Below are 21619 nucleotides of genomic sequence, written 5' to 3'. Positions count from 1 at the left end.
GTCACCTTCATCCTAGGCTCCAGCTTAGCTCGCTCTATTCCCACCTGAGGTCAACAATTGCAGTCTCCATTCTGGATCTTCAGCGAGACCAACATCATGCATTCATACTAGAGCTCTATGCGACTGAGTTTCAATGGACTCGGAGCCAATTTGCTGATATACGTCAGTAAGGCAGCTGGTATCCCAGACGATGACGCTAAGAAGCAGCGAAGAATTGATTGGGAGGGTACTTATTATGAAACTGTGGCAAAGACAGAAATAGCCAGGCCTCCTTACATCGGCCTCAACTACTCCACCATGGTCTTTTCCGACCATGATAGGCAATCTTGCCAAATCCCGTTCCTGCTACTGCATGCCCAGGTCGTCTGGTTCAGCCAATGATGTCAACGATATCCACCCCCGCCTGATTGATTGCCGGTGGCTTTATGAATGCCTGGACCGCGCGCCAACATGATTCCAACGTATTCCACCGTATATCGACTGAGGTGCAATTCTAAGGACCCAAAAAGACGGCAAGAAGACAGAGCCTGAAGAAAATCCCTCGGTGACGATACAAGTGTCGGGAATCCAATACCGGCGGCCGCAGTGACATGGCAGGCGTACAGCCCGAAGCCTCTGCGAAACCAAACCAGGATGACCTTGTACCTGGCGTTCCAGATGAAGATCTGTGGTTATTGATCCGACGCTTCAATAAGGTACGCTTACTCACATCCATGGATCGTGCAGTGCCCAACTCATGACTTCAAGCAAATATATAATGTGCAAGCCACGTCTGAACCTCGTGCGGGTGACCTCGACCTCAATCCCGTCCAAGATGAACAATTTCCGCCAGAGAAAGTGCGAATTACACTGGAGAGGCTCTATGTCTCTGTTATTGTAGGGGTAATCACGTTGTATACTCATGTCGTCAGGTTGCGGTCGTGGAATGAGCCCCGACGTACCTCAGCCTTTTGTGCAGTACGTTGTCGATGCTTGAATCAACGCCCTATAGACTACTGACAGATTCAAGACCTACTTCGTCGCATGGTTTCGGGGTATTCTCGTTCCCACCATTTCTCTCTTTCTTGCTGCTTTGATTCTGTTTCCGTCACTACGGCCCTTGTTGTTTCCTAGTCTTACTCCCGAAGACAACGGGCCCAAGACTCAGCCACAGCAGGCCACAGACCAACCCAGCAAGCACAAGGGCGAAGCTGCGGAGCAAGAAGCCAATAGTCTCATGAACAGCATTGCTAAAATTGCAGTGAAAGCGGCGACGAGCAGACATGGCCAGGAAATTACTGGTGACAGTCTAGAAGAGACGCTTGCTTCAGACTCGACCACAGATGTCAATACCATCCCAGATGCTGCGGTGACGGGGGACGATACCAAAAGGTCCATGAGAAAGGCGGTCGCCAATGCCACCACCCAAGCGATGCGTGTAATCAGTGACGGCACCGACATTTACGAGATGTTCTCCAAGTACGAGGTCTGCACGCTGGCAATATGGGTACGTTCAAGCTAACCATCACGCAGCGTCCTTTCTCCGACGCCGCCCTTCACCTCTGTGACGGCGCAGATTCAGCTAGTTGGTGTTCTTCTCCTGGTCTGTCTGCTCACCTCCATCGTATCAAATGACTTCATTGTCAGAGCCAACAGCTTCACCCTCGGTTTTATCTTCTTTGGCGGTCCCATGCACCAGTACTCTATGAACTACCTTAATGAGAAATTCCCCGACTGGAAGAAATCCCTGGATCCACGAGAGTGCGTACACTATGCCGTGGAAAACATTTAATATTTATGATCGGACATGCTAACCCAGACACTATCCATTCAGAACCATTCTGAAGAACATCCCCACCAACGCTCAACTAACACTTACCCTCCTCCGACTCTGCGAAACCAACAACACCCCGCTCCCCTCCCCACCGTCCTCCCTACAACCCCACTCCAACAATCCCATACCATCATGGATAACCTACAAAGACAAGCTCAAAATCACAGCCACTGCTGCTGCAGCAGCTAGCTCAACCAGCCTCACCACAACCGCCACCGCTACCACCACTACATCCAGATCTACCTCCGAGCCCTCCACCTCCAAGCGCAGGAGATTCCTCCCCCGCCTCCTCCGCATCCTCCGCACAACCATCACGCTCGCCACAAAGGGCCACTCCGCATTCAACCAAGCCATGGCAATCGCAGGCGCCACGCAGGGCACCAGACGCCTCCTCCTCACCATGCACCGCCGCAATTGGGAATGGGAGACCTCCGGCCCCGACACCTTTGATGCGAAATTCGAGCGTAAGCGCGGCACATTGGTCATCGACTCCTCCCCTTCCCCGCCCTCCTCATTCATCCCACCAGAAAACGAGCCTTCAACCGCTCAGCTAGGAGAAGAAGAAAAGGGTGAGAACTTGAATCCATCTCCGATCCTCTACTTCAGCACCCTCCACTCCGCCACCCTCGAGGACCGCCGACTCGAGCACCAGAAGAAAGGAACGGTCTTGTTCCAGATCCCCATCTCCCAAGTCCGAGGTCTCCGGAAGACGGAAGGGCTGGGTTGGAAGGGGAAATTGATCGTGGAGTTGGCGGCGGGGAGCAAAGAGTCGGTGGATGGGTTGGTGATCTGCGGGGCCGAGGAGGGTCAGACGTTTCATGTCACTGGGATGAAGGCGAGGGATCAGTTGTTCAATCGGTTGGTTGCTATGGGGGGCCAGGCGTGGGAGAGGGTGTGAGCTCTTGGGTATGGTCTCTTTCGTCTGGAGGACATTTGGATATGATTCCCTTTCATTGTCATTTTGCTTTTTATATGTTCTCATAGGAACTTACGTGTGTGAAAACTTCTGCCATACGTTCATGCATACATCATGTGGACCTTTTTGATTTGTCGCTGGGAAATGAGCATCGTCTTGGCTGCAATGTCTGCGTCGGTGATCTTGGATAATTGATATGAGAACTACATATCTAGAACAATGGAGAAAAGCAACTATCTCAATAAGCTGTGTAGAGAGTATCTATTCTTCTCAAGAAACATTAAAAAGTCGATAAAAAAATCCAGGCCTCCCTTACTCTGCACTGAGCAAACGACCCAACGCCCACCTTCCAATGCCCTAAATACCAGACAGAATCCGAGACTGTTTCTCCGAAGTCGCACTCACGGCCGGATCATCCATATCCAGACAAGCCTCCGTTTCATCCTCGGGGACAGGACGGAGAACCTCCAGCGACAGCTCCGAGTCCTTCGAGTAGACCCGCAAACCCACGACGCAGACGGCATTCCACGGATCCCCGTTCGCATCCACCTCGCTACTGCACGACAAAGTACGGGCCGGGGTCCTTGGCTCCGCGGCGGGCTCCTCCGGGGGCATATCGAGATCGGAATCGAACTCGAACCCCGCGAGGTACTTCAGATCGGGGTTGGGGGTGTGGACCGGAGCGCGCTTGTCGCGGATCGAGAGGGAGACTCGGCCCCTCGGGTGATCATGGCCGTTGACAACATGAGAGCTGCTGACCTGGATCGTAGGGATCGAGCCGTTCTCTGTTGGGTTTGCCTTTGCCTTTGCTTGTGAGACATGGTCATGATCATGACCGGTACCAGCGTCGTCGGTGTGTCCCGCGGCGTCGGCACCCTTGCGGCAGGAGGCCCCCCGCGCAGCCTCCTCGGCGAGCCGCTCCTCGCGTCGGTGCCGTCGTGCGTCGCGCTTGCGGTCGCGGATCCACTGCTTCTGCAGTCGCGTCTTGGTCTCCTCGCGGAGCTTCCGTCGTTCGGCGGCCCGCTGTCGCTCTTCGCGCTCCTCGCGGGCTCGTTTTTCGGTCTCGGTCTCGGGCACGATGCCCTTCGCGTGGGCCAGGTCGTACGAGAGGCCGATCTGGACCAGCTTCTCCCGGCGGGTGGGCGCAAGGCTGCGCACCACGTCCTCGGTGGGCATCTTCTCGTTGTCGCGGTAGGCCGTGACTTTCATGAGGACATGGTAGCGGCCGGGCTCGAGGTCGACTTCGACGTTCACGCCGCGGTACATGAGATCGCTGCTGTGGCTGCGCACAAAATAGTCGTCCTCGCCTTCCCTTTGCAGCCGGAACTTGAGGACGAAGTCGTATTCACCGGCTAGTCCTTTGTAGTACCGGTCGTCGAGCTAGGAGTATAAGTCAGTGACCCATCACGTTGTGAAGAAGAGCACAGAACTAGTCGTGTCATACCTGCGAGAGAACGATAACTACAGGCCCGCCTTTGCTCACGTTGATGATGAACTTGGTGTTGTGATAGTCGGCGGACCAGGGGACATTTAGTGTAGTCCATTGTTGGGTAACTGTCCAGTCATCGTTAAAGAGGCGAGTTCGGTCGAAGTGCTGGTACTTCTTGAGAAGGTCGTCATATGAGATCCAGAAGAACTGCAGTTTCATTAGCATGCTACGCTGTCTGAGTACTGGAATTGCGTTCGAGAAGCCTACCCCATCGTTGCCAAACTTATGCCCTAACTTCGCCATCCACTCGGGTGTCCATTGTTCAGAGCCGTCGCTCCAAGCGCCATTCCATTCCTTCTTGCCCCATGGGTTTCTAGATTTGAATTAGCATTCTCGCTTGCAAATAAGGCATTCGTAGCTCCTACCTTAGTCGCAGCAAGCGTTGTCCGTCGATTTCCCGCGCCTCCATGATGGAATAGGAGTGATTCTCCGAAATCCCCTTCCTGTCTCTGGGAGGCCCTCGGTAGCCCGGGTCCAGCCAGTTAGAGAACAGACCGCAGCCACAGCCGAAGAGGAACTCCTTGTTGACCTTCATGAGCTCCTCATTCCAGAACCGGTCTTTGTCTAAGATGTTACTCGAGAGTAAATCTGAAGTGACCCCACCAGTCAGGTCCTCAAGGGCCTCGCTGTGATGCGGATGACATTAGTAAATGCACGCCAGGCAGAATGTATATGTGTCTTACCCTACAAATCCACCCTCAATTGCAGAGTAGTCACCATGGGCCTTGGCGTAGGCTTTCTCGAGCAAGGGCAGCCATGTCTCGTTCTCATCCACGCACTGAGCAAAGTACAAAGCTCGAGAGCCCGTCTGCCAGGCTTTGCGGTATTCTTCTTCGGTGTCTTTCCTGTTGATGTCGTCCCAAATTGGCCGCTCATCCACGGATTCGTCATAATCGGCTGCCCGCAGATACAGCTTATCGTCCACAATACATTGCTGCCAGTCTCCATCTACAAGATGTCAGTATTTCGTCAAATCTGTCGAGCCGGATCGCCTCACCTCTGTAGAACACAAATCCGTATACGCCAACCTTCTCATTTCGAGCAACACAAACATCTTCAATCAGGCCAGGCTTGTTGCCCATCGTACACAAGGCAGCCATCAGCCAACAGTCACCATCGCGACCCTGGCGTACATCAGAGGCAGTAGGTCCGTTGACGTAGAACTGCGGTTTCTCAAAGATTTCCTAATGATGGGAATGCTGATGAGTATGGCTCGACTGACCACTCCACGTTTGCCCGCTTCAGTATCTTCAAACTCACCGTTACCCTCTTCACGCCTCTCGGCCGCAACTCCAAGTTTTGGTCCATCAGTCCATCAAGATAGTTCCTCCTTCCGCGCTTGAGATCTGCGGCGATATCGAAATGTGGATCAGAGTACTTCTGATTCAGCCGCTCGCATTCCCTAGCGATGCGCTCAACTGAACGTTGACACTCCTTCCGTGCTTGCTCGTAGGACTTTCCGGCCACCTGCGCTTGGATCACCCCCTTGGGTGTCCGCGCAGCCTTCGTGCGCGCATACGGATTGTCCGGCAATACGGTGTTGACCAGCCCCGGAAATTTGGAGTTGAAGTCGCTCCAGAATTGCTTGACAGTTTCCTGGGGCGGTTGGTTGGTCTTCGTTCGCATCCTGCTCCCGGAGCGTGACGAGAGCGGGGGAGTATATGCCATATCGGTATGGTCTTCACAATCCATGGGCGCAGTAGATCATCAACAAATCTGTTCTACAAGAGCAAGAACGGGTCCAATGCATGGATCACTCAAGGGGGTGTTTGGGGGTGAAACAGTTCCCCAGAACCGGTGGCCGCCCGAACTCTTATAAATAAACCCCATATGGGCCTAAGCCCGCTGGTCGCTGTTGCCCATATTAACTTGAATCCACGAGGTTCTCCACACAGCCTCAGGCCGGAAATGCGTAAGGCAGGCCAAGCATGATTGGAACTTTCTCTTGCATGACAGGGGAAGAGAGCCGGTCGAATGGTTCGAGGCCAGGTCCGAGCGCTTGCTTACCAGGCGCTCGTATTGCTGAACCACGCGCACCCGGCCTTCTAAAATTAATGGCCACTGATAAGGCCGAAGGTGAGCTCAATAGCAGAGCCGCCGATCGTTTCACCTTGGTTTTTTCGGCCCCCAGTAAGCACGGCAGAAAGTAAAACGACGCAACTTGCATCTTGACGGGCCAATGTAAAACGTGGGACATTAAGCATAAGATGCTGACGGAACGGGGGAAATGAAAGATTTTCAGCTCGTGATGGCCCGATGTCCGGGTTGTGATTCTGGTGGTTAAGGACAGAAACGGTCATTAGTCCGGGTAGCGTGTATGAATGTGTGGGCTTGGTGCATCTCGCTTGCAAGCGCTGATCCTTTCGGAGCTGCCGGATGGAGCCATGGACAAGGACGAAATAATGCAAGATGTGTTCATCGTAAGCTGGAATCTTGAACGCAAGAGAAATGAAAGGATTCCGATTGGGTCGATGGCGAAGAGGGGTTGACATTCTGGCTGAGCCTCCTCAGTAACCGGGCTGATACGAGGAAGCAATATACGGAGTCCTGTACACCTGCACACTCAGCCTTCTGCGGCTGAATCTCGCGGCTCTTTTCATTTCGGCGGAGTTTTTGACCGCCCCTTTCCATGATTTCACGTCATTAGAAGAAGTACCTTGGAGGAATACGTTTCGGTGTAGCAAGCAAGCCACGATCTGTAAATCTGTAAATTAGCTGCAAGTGCAAGCATCCTCTTTGCACCCATGCAGGAGATCAAAGCCACATGTTTATCACCTCGGATAGCACCGCAGAGTGTGTGACACAGTAGGGGCTCAGACTGAGATCTTTAAAATACCACCGAGATGGGCGGTGAGTGCGCAGCCTGGCCACCAAAGCCGCAGGGCCGCCGTTATTTGTCTACTTAGCTGACATTGCTGCTAAAGAATCGAGTACCAGCCAGTTTATACTCTTCTTGTCCTCTTCCTCCTTACTTATCCAAGAATCATATATTGCACTAATTGTTAGTCACTTACCATTAGTCCGTTCCCGTGAAGCTAATAACATAACATATTCTGTTGATATCCCTCCACAACTGAAACCCCTCCTGGAACAATCCTAGTTCAACTTTTGCGAGTCCTGCATCTCCAAGCTTGTGTGAGCTAGGGCCGACGGCGGTTCAGGCTTCTTATATAAGGCTCGGTCCGTTCCCATACAGGTCGATTGCTGGTTGTTGAGAAAGGATTGAAGATTAATTTAAGATATTGATGAGCTGGGCCATGCTGGGATTGGACTCGATATGTAGACAGTCTGGGGGTTTCGGAACAGCCTCTGCCGGCGTAATTTCTGGCTCCTGGGCTCTGAAAGTCGTGCCCCGCGCTCTAGTTGAACAGGGACAGAGTTGCGTATAATGCCGAAAATGAATAAGGCTTAGAGAACGGTTGATAATCTCTGTCTGGGATATTGCTGTCTGATGTGCTTTTGCACTGGGCCGTTCGCTACCTGATAGAATGGTCTTAGCCGGTCTATCTATTAACACAGCATCTAGAGAATACTCACCGGATACAGCAAAGCATAAGGGATATTCATTCCACATTATACAGAGGATCTGTGCCAGCCACCCGTTGGCGCTAGTAATGGGAACGGTCCAGGAGTCCTTGATCGGTTCCGATGACGATAAGTTGACTAGATAGGTATAAAGCTTGTCTGAAGAGGAATTGTAGTTGAAAAACTTGTGGAGGTTCTCGAGGAAGCGCGTATATGCAACCTGAAAGTCACAGCGTGGATCCTCAAAGTACAGCGACAATGGGCGGATAATCTAGGAGATAGTATTTTCACGCCGTAGAAGCACCTCAAGCCCATTAAAGCTGATGATCATTCGGGCATTCCCGTATCTTTGGAGTCTAGTCTAGAATGGTGGTTTTTAATCGGCTTACACAGCGCAGCTATATCGGCCAGTCCAGCCAGCTGGACCAGCCCTACTCTGATATTAATACCGCGACGTCGGCAATTGTTACAATGGTCGGCCTTGACCTTTTGAGTATATAGGGCTGGGCAGCAGCATCCCGAGCAAATCCGGGCAGTTCGTTAATCCGGCATAGAATCTCGCGGCGAAGTTCACTCTGATCGATCTTCCGGATCAGTTTTCCAAAGAGCAGTTAACTCTTGGCTAAAATAGAAAGCAGCTTCCTATTTAGTTTAACCCAGGCAACTGCAGTGCCCCCTGGCAGGGCTTTGACATAGTCGGCCTGGGTAACCCTCTTCCCCATTATGAATCAGAGATGCGGCAACAAATCACCGGGGCGACCGGCTGTAGTACTTGGGCCTAGTGCGGCAGATGCTTCTCTGTCGGTCTAGTAAGCAAGTCAGCTGATGGGGCGGAGGGGGGAGATGGGGGTGAATACAGACTATAGACTGGCGCTGCGGTGCTTTGCAGCTTGGAAATAGAAAAGATTAGTAGTTGTAAGACTGTAGTGATAGAACAGTACCAAGTATAGGATGGTCGGTGGGTCAAGTTGTCATGGGGCACCTGCATTGTCTTAGCGCGGTTAGAGTCAGCTGACTAGCTGACTGAGTGGAGTTAATCAGAGCTTTGATTTTCTCGGAGAATGTGGTTTGTACAGTTTGCACCAAGGCTTGCCGTGCCGCTTCCAACCTGCATAGAATACCCCACCTTCAGATGAGAGTGTCATCAAGATGTTTGTTGTTCGTGGTAGAGTGGTAGAATGGTGGGGTAGAGAGACGACAGGGAGGGAGGAAAGGCAATCGAGGAAGGGAAGGGAGAGACCACCCCGTGCCATCATCGGCTGGGGTAGTTGAGCACAACCTCCGCCCTCTCTCCCTCTGAACCACGGAGTACTCAAACACATCTTGATAATCGATGAAACAAGGAACAACTTCATTCATTCATTGTCACTGCTGCTATAGAATGACCTCCTTTCTTTTTCTCCATTTACTCAATTATGGGTATGTACGCGTTAGTCAAAAATACTCCATGCGATATCCAGTAACCTATTCTCGTTCCTGCCAGATCACTCCACAAACAACGCCATTGTAACAGAAGCAGAAAACGATGATGAGAAATGTTAGGAAAGAGCGGACTGTAGCAGCGACGCGGACAGGACTCAGCCTTGAGGGGGATAGATGCAGAAACCGCGGTGCTGTCCATGCCACTGTGCGTCATGGCACCTGCCACCGTCGTCCGCATTGCATACATGCCTTTAAACATGGTCGTGGTAACGTGCAGGCACAGTTGATTTAGTGGAACCCGTTTCTTGTCGTTGTCCGGGTGCGACCGGAGTAATATGAGCTGCCATTGGCGAAGTAGGGGTGCATGCAAGCCTGCTTGGCGGAGATACGCCGGGCAGGATCGTACTCGAGGAAAGCATCGAGAAGGTCCAGGCCATCCTCCTCGAGTCCAGGGACCAGAGCACGGCTTTCGTCACGCTTCCATTTGGGGAACGTTGCTTTGAAGTCGGGGAACGAGGTGACTCCGGGCCAAGCGGCCTCGTCAGGAGTACCGAGAAGACTGTTGCAAAGGAGATGGTAAGCAACTGAACTACGTCATTAACTCCTGTTTTTGAGAGGGGCAGACATACCGGAAAATCTTGAAGATCTCGTCGATCTCCGAGTCACCAGGGAACAACGGCTTACGAGTGCACATCTCCGCAAAGATGGCACCGCAGGACCACATATCAACACCAGTGGAGTATTGGCGTCCACCCAGAAGGATCTCAGGGGAGCGGTACCACAGAGTCACAACCTGATCAAGAGAAAGGTCAAGGTTAGAAAGTCAAAGCATGGCATATCCGGAGGATCATGAAATACCTCATGTGTGTAGGTTCTAAGAGGAACACCAAACGCCCGAGCCAGACCGAAATCAGCCAGCTTGAGGTTTCCGTCGCGGTCAATCAACAGGTTCTGAGGCTTGAGGTCACGGTGCAGGATGCGGTGGCTGTGGCAGTAGCGAATGCCTTCCACCAGCTGAGCCATGAACTTCTTGACCATGGCATCGCCCAGTCCCATGTTCTTGCTCAGCGCAGAACCTTCCGGCAGAGCCTTCCCACGTCCACCCTCGCTCACAGGAAGAGCCTCCATGTATTTCTTCAGGTCAAGGTCGAGGAACTCGAAGACGAGGTAGAGCTTGTGGCCGTCGGCGTGCACGATGTTCAGCAGTCGGACAATGTTGGGGTCATTCATCTCCTTCAGCAGGGAGATCTCCCGGATAGCAGTGCTGGGAACACCTTCATCCTCGGCCTCTAATCGGATCTTCTTCAGGGCGACGATTCGGTTGGGATGAGTGAGCTCACGGGCTTTGTAAACGACACCGTAGGTTCCTGCATTGCACAACCAGAAATATTAGGCATTTTCCCAGTGGGGGTGCTCTTGCACCAAAGTAGGAAAGTTGAAGATGCAGATTTATGATTGGGGACATCTTGGGGGGGCCACATACCCTCTCCAATTTTCTCGATCTTCTGATAGTTCTCCATTGTTGGCAGTAAATTGACCCGTTGAGGAAAACTGGTTTCCCACACACAGTGAATCTATACGATATTTTCGAAACCCAAGAGATGAGACACCGTCAAGCTGTGGTCAAGCCCACCGACACGCGGGGTACAGGAAACAAGAGTGTGTGTGCACTGCACTGCACTGCACGGCGACGGCGTTCCTGTTGCCGGGGGAGGAAAGAAAGAGAAAACAATGGTTGGCGTCAAGCAACGGCGAGGAGGGAGGAGAAGGGCCTCTCGAGGTGCACGGGCTGAAACAGAATAGAAAGAAAGGAGCCAATCTGGGTGTCGAGGGGAGAATTGGTTTGGCCTGGAACTTCAATCGAATGTCGATTTACTTACCTACTTACCCTGGAACTTACCTTTACCTGTTGGAGTAGCGAGGAACTGAATCGACTGAACTGTCGTCTTTTCATTCATCCCTGCTGGTGGGGAGCCAAAGGCGGTCAGTAGCCGCCGTACACAAACAAACCCAAAAATCCGCGCGTGGCCCCGAAGGCGGTGAGCGCGTCCCCAGTTGATTCCCGCCCTGAACTTTTTCTTGGGGGAGACGGTTTGAATCTTTGCCTAGTATGCTCTTTGTTACTCTTTTTCGTCGAATATATTCGGATCTTTCTTTGCGGAAACAACAGACTTGTCCTCCACGCGACATTGGTTCGCTATTTTCGGCATTTATGACTGGACGAACCATCAATTTGCATTTCCGAGGAGCGACCTGAACTGTCATAGCAGCACCCATGCAATAGTGCGGCCTTGCAGATCCTCAAGAAACTAACTTTGTGACGCAGTCCAGTTATAAGTCAAAAGAGATCTAATTCGACTACACGCGAGGAAGGGAACAAAAATACAGGGACGAACGAGAAAACAAAGTCAGAAAAAAAAAGACATGGCACAAATAAAGGACCTGAATGCTCACGAACGACCTCCGGAGGCTGTCAAGCAACGCTACAAGCAATACCAAAAGTCCACGCTCACAGATATAAACTCGGATGGTAGCATTCTGGATCTTCAGGCGCTAGATGCTGACCGGCTGCCGGAGGATGTTTCAGTCACGCATTGGATCTCCGGCAAGGATCTTCGGCCTGTATTCGATGAATTTCTGGGGACAAGCAAGGATGGTGCGGAGGGATCCCTGAATGCGAAAGATATCCCTGTCTTCTCTCATCGCTCTGTGACCGGTCAGCATTATACACCACTATCTAGCGCTTGTTTTCTGTTTCTCTCCCTTTCTTTCTTTCTTTCCTTCCTCGGTCTACCCAGTAGGACAGGAAAGGGGAGGGAGAAAGAAGACTTCCCCCAAAAGCATACATTGTAGAAACGAAGAAAAGAACAATCCTGGTCTCCTAACAGGCACATGTAGGTCTCCAAATGATTCCCTCCCTCCTCCCACCGGCCGTACAATTAGAACTCCTCTCGCGGCTCTTCCACCGAGACCTATCCAACCCAGGACACAAGACCAACCTCCACCTGCACTACGAGCTCACGTACCCCAGCGCTGGGGATGCAGCAGCAGCAGCAGCAGCAACAACAACAACTACCTCGACGACCGATTCCAGCGTAGTAGACCCCGGGCCCCCTCCCCCACCCTCCTTCTTTGCCGACGACCCAGCGCGAGCCATCTACCCGAAAGACCCCAGCGTGCACAAGCCACTCACCGTGCAGAGCATCCTCAACAAGAAACTGCGATGGGTGACGCTGGGCGGTCAGTACGACTGGACCGCCAAGGTGTATCCGGCCGAGCGGCCGCCGGCGTTCCCGCCGGACATCGCGAAGCTGCTGCACACCATGTTCCCGGCGACCGAGGCGCAGGCAGCGATCCTGAACGTGTATTCGCCCGGCGATACGCTCAGCGCCCACCGCGACGTCAGCGAGGAGTGCGATGCCGGCCTGATCAGTATCAGTTTCGGCTGCGACGGCTTGTTCCTGATCGGCCATGATGATGGCGCCGGCTGCGAGATCGTCCGGCTGCGCTCCGGTGATGCGGTGTACATGGACGGCACGTCCAGGTTCGCCTGGCATGCCGTGCCCAAGATCGTGCCGGGGACGTGTCCCGCCTGGCTCGCGGAGTGGCCTGGCGCGGCGGATGGTTCGGATGCCACCACTCAGTATGAGAAGTGGAAGGGGTGGATGGAGGGCAAACGAGTCAATCTGAATGTTCGGCAGATGAGCCTCTCGGAGCCTCGTCCGTGATGGCGGCGATGAGATGCGAGGAAGTCTGCTCGGTTCATGACACCTGGCGTATGTTGCATGTGCTGGTCCGCAGACTATGCAGTTGTGGCGGCTGGTGAGCCCAGTCCAAGTTGACAAGTGTGCACGTCACACAAAACCCTACCGTGGGCTTGCATACCTCTGCCTCGAAGAGTGCTCATAGGGGGTTCGACCGAATGCATTCCCAACGCATTGGAAACACTCCCATCGTTCCGTCTCCGGAGGGGCGGCCCATTCGCATTCGCTCTTCCCCTTGTCCAAGCAACCTACCAATAAAGCAGACAATAAACCACAGGCGGAAGACCCCTGCGACAGTATCTGCAGATACTTCAACAATGTACAGCCGATTGAAGCCTGTCGGGCGATCATCGCTTGCAGCTTATACATACTCAGACAGCACATAGCATTTCCCCATTCCTGTACATAGAAGCTTAAGTCTTTAATCCAAACAGTCTAACCTAATTAGTAGCAACGAGATTAAAAGTAACATAAGTAGATAAAAGAATTTTTTCGCAATCGGTTTCGGTGCCTACCACCCCTTCAAGGGTGTCAATCTGACCCGCACCCCGTCCCGCGGACTTACAGTCGCACCCTCGCGGAGCTCGAGCTCAGCGTCCGGATTCTCCAACTCAAACTTGAAACGACCGACGAAGGCGGCAAGCATACATGCCAACTCGGATTTCGCGAAGCCCTGCCCAATGCAACTCCGGGGCCCGTGCAGGAACGTCAAGAAGGCGTAGTTACTGGTGGCCCCGCCGGTATTGGCCATCCCGGGTCCCAGCCAGCGCTCGGGGTCGAATTTATCGGCGTCCGAGCCCCACAGCTCCTTGAGGTGGTTGATTATCGCGGGGAACAGGAAAATGAGCGTGCCTTTGGGAATGGACTGGCCGACGAGAGAGGTGTCATGGTTTGCCACGCGGATGGTCACCGGGGCGGAGGGATGGAAGCGGAACACCTCGTTGCAGACGGCGTGCAGGTAGGGCAGATTGTCGAGGACCTCGGCTGAGACAGACTCTGGATTCTCGACGGAGATGGAGGGTAGGTTGGCGCGGATCTCTTCTCGGAGGCGGGTTTGCACGTCCGGGTACTTGCACAGTGCGTAGACGCACCACTGGAGGGCGGTCGAGGTGGTTTCGTGGCCGGCCGCGAGGAAGGTCATCATTTGGTCGACCAGCTCCTCATCTGTAAAGCTGCCGCTCTCGAGTGCTACGGACATGATATCGACCCCGTCCTTCGCGTTGCTGGCTTGCTCGTGGTCCCGTAGGTCCTTCGCCTCACGGAGCATCTGCAGTGCGACAGCGCGGATATACTCAGCCCCCTCGCGGATATACTTGTTCCTCTTCAAGGGCAGTTTGTGGACCCATGTTGGTACTCCCATCACGAGGCCCAGAAGGAAAAGACCCAGCTCCAGTTTGGACGGCGGCGCACCGTTGATCCTACCGTACTGTCTGGCCAGCTCATTGGTGGGATCGCGCAGGGAGTTGAAGTCGCGGTTCATTCCGGCAAGACCGATGATGTCGAGTGTGGCTCGACTTGACCAGGTTGCCACGCGAATAACGTTGTCGGAAGAATCATTCTCACGCGCTCGTAGATCATCTTCGATGCATTGCACCATCTCTATGCTTTTCGACCAGAAGATCGGATACAGGTTCTTGATATGACGGTAGGAAAAAGCCGGCATCAGATTCTTTCTTTGGTGCTGTTTTCAGTCAGCTGGGAAAGGACATGTGATTTCTGCCCTTGTTGTGACACTTGCCTTGTGCTCGGCACCTTCTACCAACAGCACCCCCTTTTGGCCGGTGAGGCGTCCCAGAGACTCCCGTACCAAGGCTGGTTTCTCGAAGTCATAGACCTTGGTCACCAAAATCTCACTCAGTCCCTTGGGGCTGGTCACGATCAACCGCTCCAAGTTGCCAGTCATATAGTAGCGGATCAGACCATCATTTGGGATTTCTTCTACCCATTTAGCCAGTCGCTTCCAGTCATGCCTCAGAATCAGAGTGCTAGAATTGCCACGAAGCCATGATCGGCCCTAGTGGAATATGTGAGACCGTGTTCCATTTGATGAGAGTGTACACACGGAAATGCTGAGACACTCACGGACGGGCTCGGAATCTGCTTCAGAGGTGTCAAAAACTCCGGATAGAGAAATACTCGGTACACAATTCTGCCAAGTGTGGCCAAGGCAGACAGGTAGAAAAATGTTTGCCACGTCGCTTTCAAGTAGGCATATGCAGCAAAGGCGATGTAGACCGGTGTCCATGGTATGCCAGCCATTCTGCCAAGAATGCTGGAGGAATGGCTTTGTCCAGTTGCTGAAGAAGGTGACTTAGTACCAGATGAGTTGGCAGACTATTAGTTATATAGAACGTTGTGAACGGCCAACTAGTGGTAGCGTTGCGCTGTTTGACGAGTGTCAGATATAAGTATCATGATGATCAGTGAGAAGGGCTATTTATAACATGGCATCGATGGAGAGACACCCGGTGGGAATGACATCCTTTCAGAAATGATTGGGCGAAATAAGAGCCGAGTCATGCACGGGTATGAAAAGGAAGCCTGATCGATGACCCGCGGTTTCAAGGGGCAGTTGTAGACTCCGGGGCCGACTCCCAACTCCCAAGTCTACCTAGAGTGGATCACCAGGATTTCAGGCTGTGACCTCATCGGGATTCGGCGATAAAATGCCAGCCAGGTGATAATCGGATTGAGAAACGTTGGGCGTATTATTGGTCAACCACCACGTGGGGATGGAGATCTCGTCGGACCTCGCAGGAGCCCGCACAGCTTACTGAAATAGGAAGGCTCTATTAGTCCCCGCCCGGCCCGGCCATGGTCAGGTCACGGGTTGGGTTGGGGGCCGACTCTGCCTAGTATTGAATGTCAGTCAATAAGTAGTAACTCCTTACCACTATTGCAGTAACTTACACTTCATTCTGTGGTCTCAACGTAGTCAGCTCTTCCTCTTCCCATTTCCTCCCTGCTCATCAGTCGAACGAACATGAGTGACTTCACTCATCCTCCCACATTTCTTATTGTGTGAATTGCTCCCTCCGATCCCGACCGATCGCCTCAGTCATGACCCTGCCTATCAACTGTTCTGACATATCGGGTTAGTGGGCAGTGTGTTCGACACCAACAAGCACGAGATGCGTTATGAGGATGATTTAATACAGCATATACGAGAGTCTTCAGGTTCCATCACTCAAGTCAGATGGGCGCCATGTGTCCAACCAACAATCCAGCAATCTGTGTGCATGCTCCAGTTCCAGTCTCGCGGGTCCCTGGGCTAGATTGGGTCCAAAGACAATTGTCTAGCAACTCCGTGCTAGGGTGGACTATATGAAGCAAATTCGTATGGTTGGGATGGAAGCTTGCGGAGGGCGACAGAATAAATTACGAAGCCATATCCTTGTTCGAGCTGGCGCCCCGGAAATCTGTTCTGCTCCCTTCGTTCTCCGCCAAATCACAGCTGTCGGATTCATCGATACGCAATCCAGCCCAGAGCACAATTCTTGCTACAGCATTTAACAGGTTTGAACTGCATGATAGCTTAAGCAATGATCCGACAAGAGTGACACAATGGATTATCAATCAGGCCATACCCCACCAACCAGCCGAGGTTGGCCAATTGTCCCGCTATCGTCATTGATTTACCCCTCCCGCTCCAGTCTTGATTTATAAGTCGAGAATCGCCCTCTCCTCCCCACTACTCTCAACACCCAAACCTGACACCTGTCAAAATACTGCTACCACAATGCCTCAACCGAATAAAGCCATCATTTTCAGCAAAATCCCCAATGGGGCGCCTGTCCCGGGTACTGATCTCACCGTGGAACAACGGGAGATTGACCTCGACCAGCAGCTGCCTCCGGACAGCGTCCTCACCAAGAACCTTTACGCCAGTCTGGATCCCTACATGCGCGGTCGGATGCGTGACCCCAGCATCAAGAGCTACAGCCCGCCTTACCAGGTTGGCGAGCCGATCACCGCCTACAGCATCGGACAAGTGATCCGATCGGAGAACCCCAAATACAAAAAGGGTGATATTATCTGGTGTATCCTCAAGATCGAGGAGTACAGTGTTGTCACCAAGGAGCAGCTGGCATGGCCCCAGACCGAGAAGATCGATGTGAAGCCTGGACTGTCGCTGTCGCATTACGCCGGAATCCTTGGAATGACGGGTCTGACGGCTTATTCCAGTCTGTATGAGATCGGGCAGCCCAAGAAGGGCGAGACCATCTTCATCTCCTCTGCTGCCGGCGCGGTGGGACAGGTGGTCGGCCAGTTGGCGAAACATGAGGGATTGAAGGTGATTGGCAGCGTTGGTGATGACGATAAGCTGCGGTATATCACTGAGGAGCTGGGCTTCGACGCGGGGTTCAATTATAAGACAGAGAAGCCCGGCGACGCCCTGGCGCGACTAGCACCGAACGGAATCGACATTTACTACGAGAATGTTGGTGGCGAGCATCTGGAAGCGGCCCTCACTGCCATGAACACCTTCGGCAGGATTAGTATGGCCCCCTCCTACCTTCTAGGTCCCTTCGCTGACACGTCATTCAGTCGCTTGCGGCATGGTATCGCAGTACAACTTGAAACCAAACGAGCTATATGGAGTCAAGACCCTGATGAACGTGGTCGGAAAGAGAATCAGGATGCAGGGATTCATCGTCGGAGACGAGAATATGGGCCCGAAGTATGCGAAGGAGAGAAACGAGCGGGTGTCTGCGGTAAGTGACTTGACTGGCTCAGGAGGACCCATTCTGACCCCAGCTATGCTACAGTGGCTACTCGACGGCAGTATCAAGACGAAGGAAGACATCACCACTGGAATTGAGAACGGACCCGAAGCCCTAGTCTCGATGCTTCGTGGCGGGAACCGCGGAAAGGCTATCCTGAAAATCGCTGACCCTGAGTGAACTACACAAAACGAGGGAGTATCTATGCTCCAAGCTCACGCTGTCTAATCACTCCCGCCTATCATATATCTTGTCTTGTAGTACCGAGTACAAATGAGTCTCAAACATGGAGATCTTGCCGTATCCCGCCAACATGACTGAAATCCGAGGGCCTATGATTACCTCATTGCGCCACCATCTGTCGTAGTTCTATCTGAGAAGCCTCAATCAGAGCAATGATATACACTACTAAAAAGCGCATAGCTCAACCATCACCCGGCCACCTCCTTCTTCCCCTTCCCCCTGCACGTGCCCAGCGCTATGGGTGGAACCACCATCCCCGCCAAGCGAGGCGCTAAAACTGGATCCGACGGCCCGGCCAAACCTTATCCGCCCCGGTGCGTTACACAACCGACCGCTGCACGTTCGTAGCCGTGGGCTGTGGGCCCCGCCCGCTTTTGCTGACTCCCGAGGGGGGGGGAGGCATAAGAAGCTTCGAAGCAAAGCCCAGTCCACTCCCTTTCCTGTCAGAATGTGGCTCTTGAGATCCAACGGGCACCACTAGGTCTCTTCGAGTCGTTTGAAGGGGAAAAGGCTCGCCCGCCTGGGGCACTGAGACTGGGATTCTCAGTGCCCTGCTCGCTGGATTTGTCTCAGGGTGTTTCATGCGTGGAGGGTCTCTTGGGATTGTAATGGGCTCTTACTCCGTGAGTGCAGATCTGAGGGTTTGCTTCTGGCTTTGGCGTGGTATCTGCTGAATTTCCGAACTGCGGCCGGGGACGGGAGAGTTGTTCATTTCTTGGTGCGGTTAGGGCAAAGTCACGGTTGGACTCAGTTACCATTTGAAAGTACCCGGGTGAGTATTTGGCTAGGATATGTCTTGTGATGAGATGCGATGTATGGTTCCCCTGCCTTCTAAACTTGTTCTTCGAGAGATGCGCTGAGTGGCTTATACCCTGTTGTCTCAGTAGCTACAAAGCTTGTCAGTGAACGGAGCCCATGTCCTGTACTGTTTAGCGGACATGACATCGCGCCCAAGGGACATCGGCAATGGCGTTGCCTCCTACCTTTTTCTTCATTGAATTCTATCTGCTGTGGAACAGGGTCATTGAAGTAAGAAGTCTCGTGTAGAGCCGCGAATCGGGGTTGAGCGTCGCTCAGGAGAGATCTATGTAGAAGGTACAGTGGGACTGGGGCCTGTCTCGATGTGATAGATTAGGTATGGATTGTCTATGGCACTGTACAGTACAGTTGGTCAAGTAAGATACTCTGAGTTGGGTCTTCTGCCATGGCCACCTTTCCATGTTCTCTTTCTCTCAACACACATGGATCAATGTTGACAGTGATCCAGCACTGTCGATTCAATCCTCCGTATGCGTGCATGTGATACCGCCCGACGTCTGGGGATTCTTGTCCCTCGCTCCACGTTCTTGCTGCGGGCCTCACAATCTTCACCGGGCGGAATTGGTGAACCAGGCGGCAATATCAGTCAAAATATGCCAGAAGCTCTGGTGGTTTTGCACGTATGCCTGCTTTCACAGTTGCCAGGCCATTCTTGGCCCTCCGTGTTTCTCGAGTTTCCTGTCGGCTAGATACACCATTGGGTTCCGCAGGAACTCAACTGCCGCTGTGGGAGGGTCATGAGTCGTCAGCTGTCTGGGTTTCATAAACCATCGCGCATAACAAGAGGAAAACGAATGTTCCAAAGAAAGCAGCACGAGAACAAACGGATGAAAGCGAGTAGGAAAACCTTACCATTCGCAACCAGCTCCGGCTCTTCCAGAGCCAGGTGAAGCCCCTCGTAGTCTACTTCCTCAATATAGGAGGTAGGAAAGAAAGAGCGGATGGCTTCGGCCCCCTTGTCCTCGGGTATGTAGTAGCTATCACGCGAGCGCAGGAACAGCGCCGGCCCGCTGAACCGATTCGCATCGTCCTCCCGGAACGGAAACTCCCCCATCGCTTCGCGGGCCTCCCACAGGATATTCTGCGGGATCCGCGGCCTTACATAGGGGTGATCGTCGTGCTTCTCCAGATTTCGGAGGAGCCAAGGCCGCATCCCTGCCTTCTATTCGGGGAGGTTAGATCAGGGTCATAGACTGGGAGATCAAAGACAGATAGAAAGCATCGATGGGCAATCCCGACGCTCCTGGAGAGCATCATGGGGTAACTGACCCGATTCCAATAGTACATCACTCTGCGCGCCTCTCGGAGCTCGGTAATGCGCATCTTGAGGATTTGCCGATAGGCGTGGAGCCATTGTAAGTAAATCGGCGGAAGGGGTTTCCAGACCGGCGAATTGTCAATGGAGACAATATTGGTCACGAGTTTTGGGTCGTAGAGGGCTAGAGTCATCGCTGTCTTGGCTCCCCTGATGGCTGATCGTCAGGAATCATGAAAAGCTAATGTCCCCTGTTTCGAAGGGTGAGATGACCCACTGGGAAGGCTTACATCTGATTGCCGACAAGAGACACATTTTTGAGGTTGTTCTCTTTCATAAGTCCTCGGATATCCAGCGCCAGTCTGAGGTAGTCATGTCTCCATTTGGTGCCAGATTCGCCATGGTTACGAAGGTCCTGTTTCCCCGGGCGTCAATTGCCTGGGCACGAGGCTGAATGGCTTATTAAGATCCGCACTTACCAGATTATACACATCTCGCTTGAGTTCGGTGGCTAGAATCCTAGGCCGGGGGTTTTGGTGAGTATCCCGTAACATGTGGGATGAGGAAAAGGCTCAAAGCATTCATACTTGCTAATCGGACGGAGTTCCTCTCTACAGCCGAGGAATCCATGAAGAACTATAATTGGGTTTGGTGAGGGCCCAAGCTTATCAGGATGTCCCTTGTAGACATCGAAAGCTATCTTTGGGTTGGGGTTTTTGGCGTCGATACGAATGGACCTCTGGAAGGGCATGAATTTGGAGGACTGTCGGGGCATCGCCAATCTTGACGACGGTGACAGATGTGAAAACATTTTTACAAAGAGCAGCCCTCGCCAGGCGACAAGCACAGAAGTCGATATCAAGTCTCAGATAGAATCCATGCGAGCTATTTCAGAGCTTCCATGTCTCAGAATCTGGTTTGGTGGTTTGTTGAAGCTTATCGATTGATGGATGGATAGGTTTGCATCTGGTTTGCATCTTCATCGAATCCGGAATGTTCTGATTGCGCTAGACCGTATTTGGCTTAGTGCTTCGGTAGTCATCCTAGCTACTATGAGTACTGTAGGTATACAATAACCAAGGTACTGACTACTAGAGCATGCTGAGGTGAAAGGCAGGTGCAGCATTCCTTGTCAAGAAGAGAATTGTTACCTGGTTCGAGGTGAACGTTTCAAATAACTACCAGAGGTCATACTTTGAGGTTCGTAACAGTTTGTGCCCGAGGAGCTTACGGGAAAACCAACCATTCTATTCTCACAAGACCCTACTTGTACTTGAGCAAAGTACGCAAGGACCTGCCTGGTTTGATTGCTCCACCTGATGCGAGATTCTACGTCATCCATAAGATCTTTGAACCTATAGCAGGTCAATTCCATAATATTGTGCTCGGTTAGCCAGCCTGTCTGATGCCGGCATGGCAACATCCGTTTTGAGAGCCAAAACGAATTAGACCAGAGGTCAAATGCAGCGGCTTCAATAGGAGCCAAATGAAGTCGCAACGGTTAACCGGCACATGAGATCAGAGTGAGAATCAAGGCATTGGCGCAAAGACGCCCGCCAGTCCTGCTGATCTCGTCTGCACGGAAGCGACGGCTAGCCCGGACACCGAGTCTTGAATCCATACTTTGACCACAGACCAAATGCGAGATA

General features: G+C 52.6%; 7 protein-coding genes across 7 annotated transcripts; 3 read left to right on the top strand and 4 right to left on the bottom strand.

Moving 5' to 3' along the window:
- Positions 1-486: 486 nt before the first annotated feature.
- On the top strand, positions 487-2966 carry BO72DRAFT_249462 (uncharacterized protein). The gene is made up of 5 exons (XM_040940012.1): positions 487-695; positions 748-957; positions 1010-1458; positions 1513-1740; positions 1814-2966. The coding sequence occupies exons 1-5, from the start codon at positions 591-593 to the stop codon at positions 2709-2711; spliced, it is 1890 nt and encodes a 629-aa protein (XP_040797088.1). The 5' UTR covers positions 487-590; the 3' UTR covers positions 2712-2966.
- A 120-nt stretch (positions 2967-3086) lies between these two features.
- On the bottom strand, positions 3087-5910 carry BO72DRAFT_387974 (calpain-like protein; the record flags this gene model as incomplete). The annotated part of the gene is made up of 7 exons (XM_040941697.1): positions 3087-4109; positions 4174-4365; positions 4426-4531; positions 4584-4844; positions 4902-5166; positions 5216-5402; positions 5479-5910. The coding sequence occupies 7 exons, from the start codon at positions 5908-5910 to the stop codon at positions 3087-3089; spliced, it is 2466 nt and encodes an 821-aa protein (XP_040797087.1).
- Positions 5911-9095: 3185 nt separating this feature from the next.
- Positions 9096-11110, bottom strand: nimX (cyclin-dependent serine/threonine-protein kinase CDC28). The gene is made up of 4 exons (XM_040950359.1): positions 10649-11110; positions 10024-10532; positions 9795-9958; positions 9096-9724 (listed from the first exon to the last, which is right to left on the bottom strand). The coding sequence occupies exons 1-4, from the start codon at positions 10683-10685 to the stop codon at positions 9454-9456; spliced, it is 981 nt and encodes a 326-aa protein (XP_040797086.1). The 5' UTR covers positions 10686-11110; the 3' UTR covers positions 9096-9453.
- A 479-nt stretch (positions 11111-11589) lies between these two features.
- alkB (oxidoreductase, 2OG-Fe(II) oxygenase family) lies at positions 11590-12893 on the top strand (the record flags this gene model as incomplete). The annotated part of the gene is made up of 2 exons (XM_040941694.1): positions 11590-11881; positions 12064-12893. The coding sequence occupies 2 exons, from the start codon at positions 11590-11592 to the stop codon at positions 12891-12893; spliced, it is 1122 nt and encodes a 373-aa protein (XP_040797085.1).
- Positions 12894-13377: 484 nt separating this feature from the next.
- BO72DRAFT_249347 (cytochrome P450) lies at positions 13378-15374 on the bottom strand. The gene is made up of 3 exons (XM_040940011.1): positions 15012-15374; positions 14668-14943; positions 13378-14610 (listed from the first exon to the last, which is right to left on the bottom strand). The coding sequence occupies exons 1-3, from the start codon at positions 15186-15188 to the stop codon at positions 13441-13443; spliced, it is 1623 nt and encodes a 540-aa protein (XP_040797084.1). The 5' UTR covers positions 15189-15374; the 3' UTR covers positions 13378-13440.
- Positions 15375-16555: 1181 nt separating this feature from the next.
- On the top strand, positions 16556-17857 carry BO72DRAFT_249323 (MDR family NADP-dependent oxidoreductase). Its single transcript, XM_040940010.1, has 3 exons — positions 16556-17428; positions 17478-17644; positions 17699-17857. The coding sequence occupies exons 1-3, from the start codon at positions 16669-16671 to the stop codon at positions 17831-17833; spliced, it is 1062 nt and encodes a 353-aa protein (XP_040797083.1). The 5' UTR covers positions 16556-16668; the 3' UTR covers positions 17834-17857.
- Positions 17858-19071: 1214 nt separating this feature from the next.
- BO72DRAFT_452032 (alpha/beta fold hydrolase) lies at positions 19072-20905 on the bottom strand. The gene is made up of 6 exons (XM_040945641.1): positions 20558-20905; positions 20450-20489; positions 20261-20385; positions 19985-20180; positions 19568-19877; positions 19072-19439 (listed from the first exon to the last, which is right to left on the bottom strand). Exons 1-6 carry the CDS (start codon positions 20743-20745, stop codon positions 19348-19350), a joined length of 951 nt encoding a protein of 316 aa, XP_040797082.1. The 5' UTR covers positions 20746-20905; the 3' UTR covers positions 19072-19347.
- Between the last annotated feature and the right edge of the window lie 714 nt (positions 20906-21619).

This window comes from Aspergillus fijiensis (assembly GCF_003184825.1).
Source record: "Aspergillus fijiensis CBS 313.89 unplaced genomic scaffold BO72scaffold_64, whole genome shotgun sequence".
Taxonomy (NCBI): domain Eukaryota; kingdom Fungi; phylum Ascomycota; class Eurotiomycetes; order Eurotiales; family Aspergillaceae; genus Aspergillus; species Aspergillus fijiensis.
This window is presented reverse-complemented; position numbering and strand designations above follow the sequence as displayed.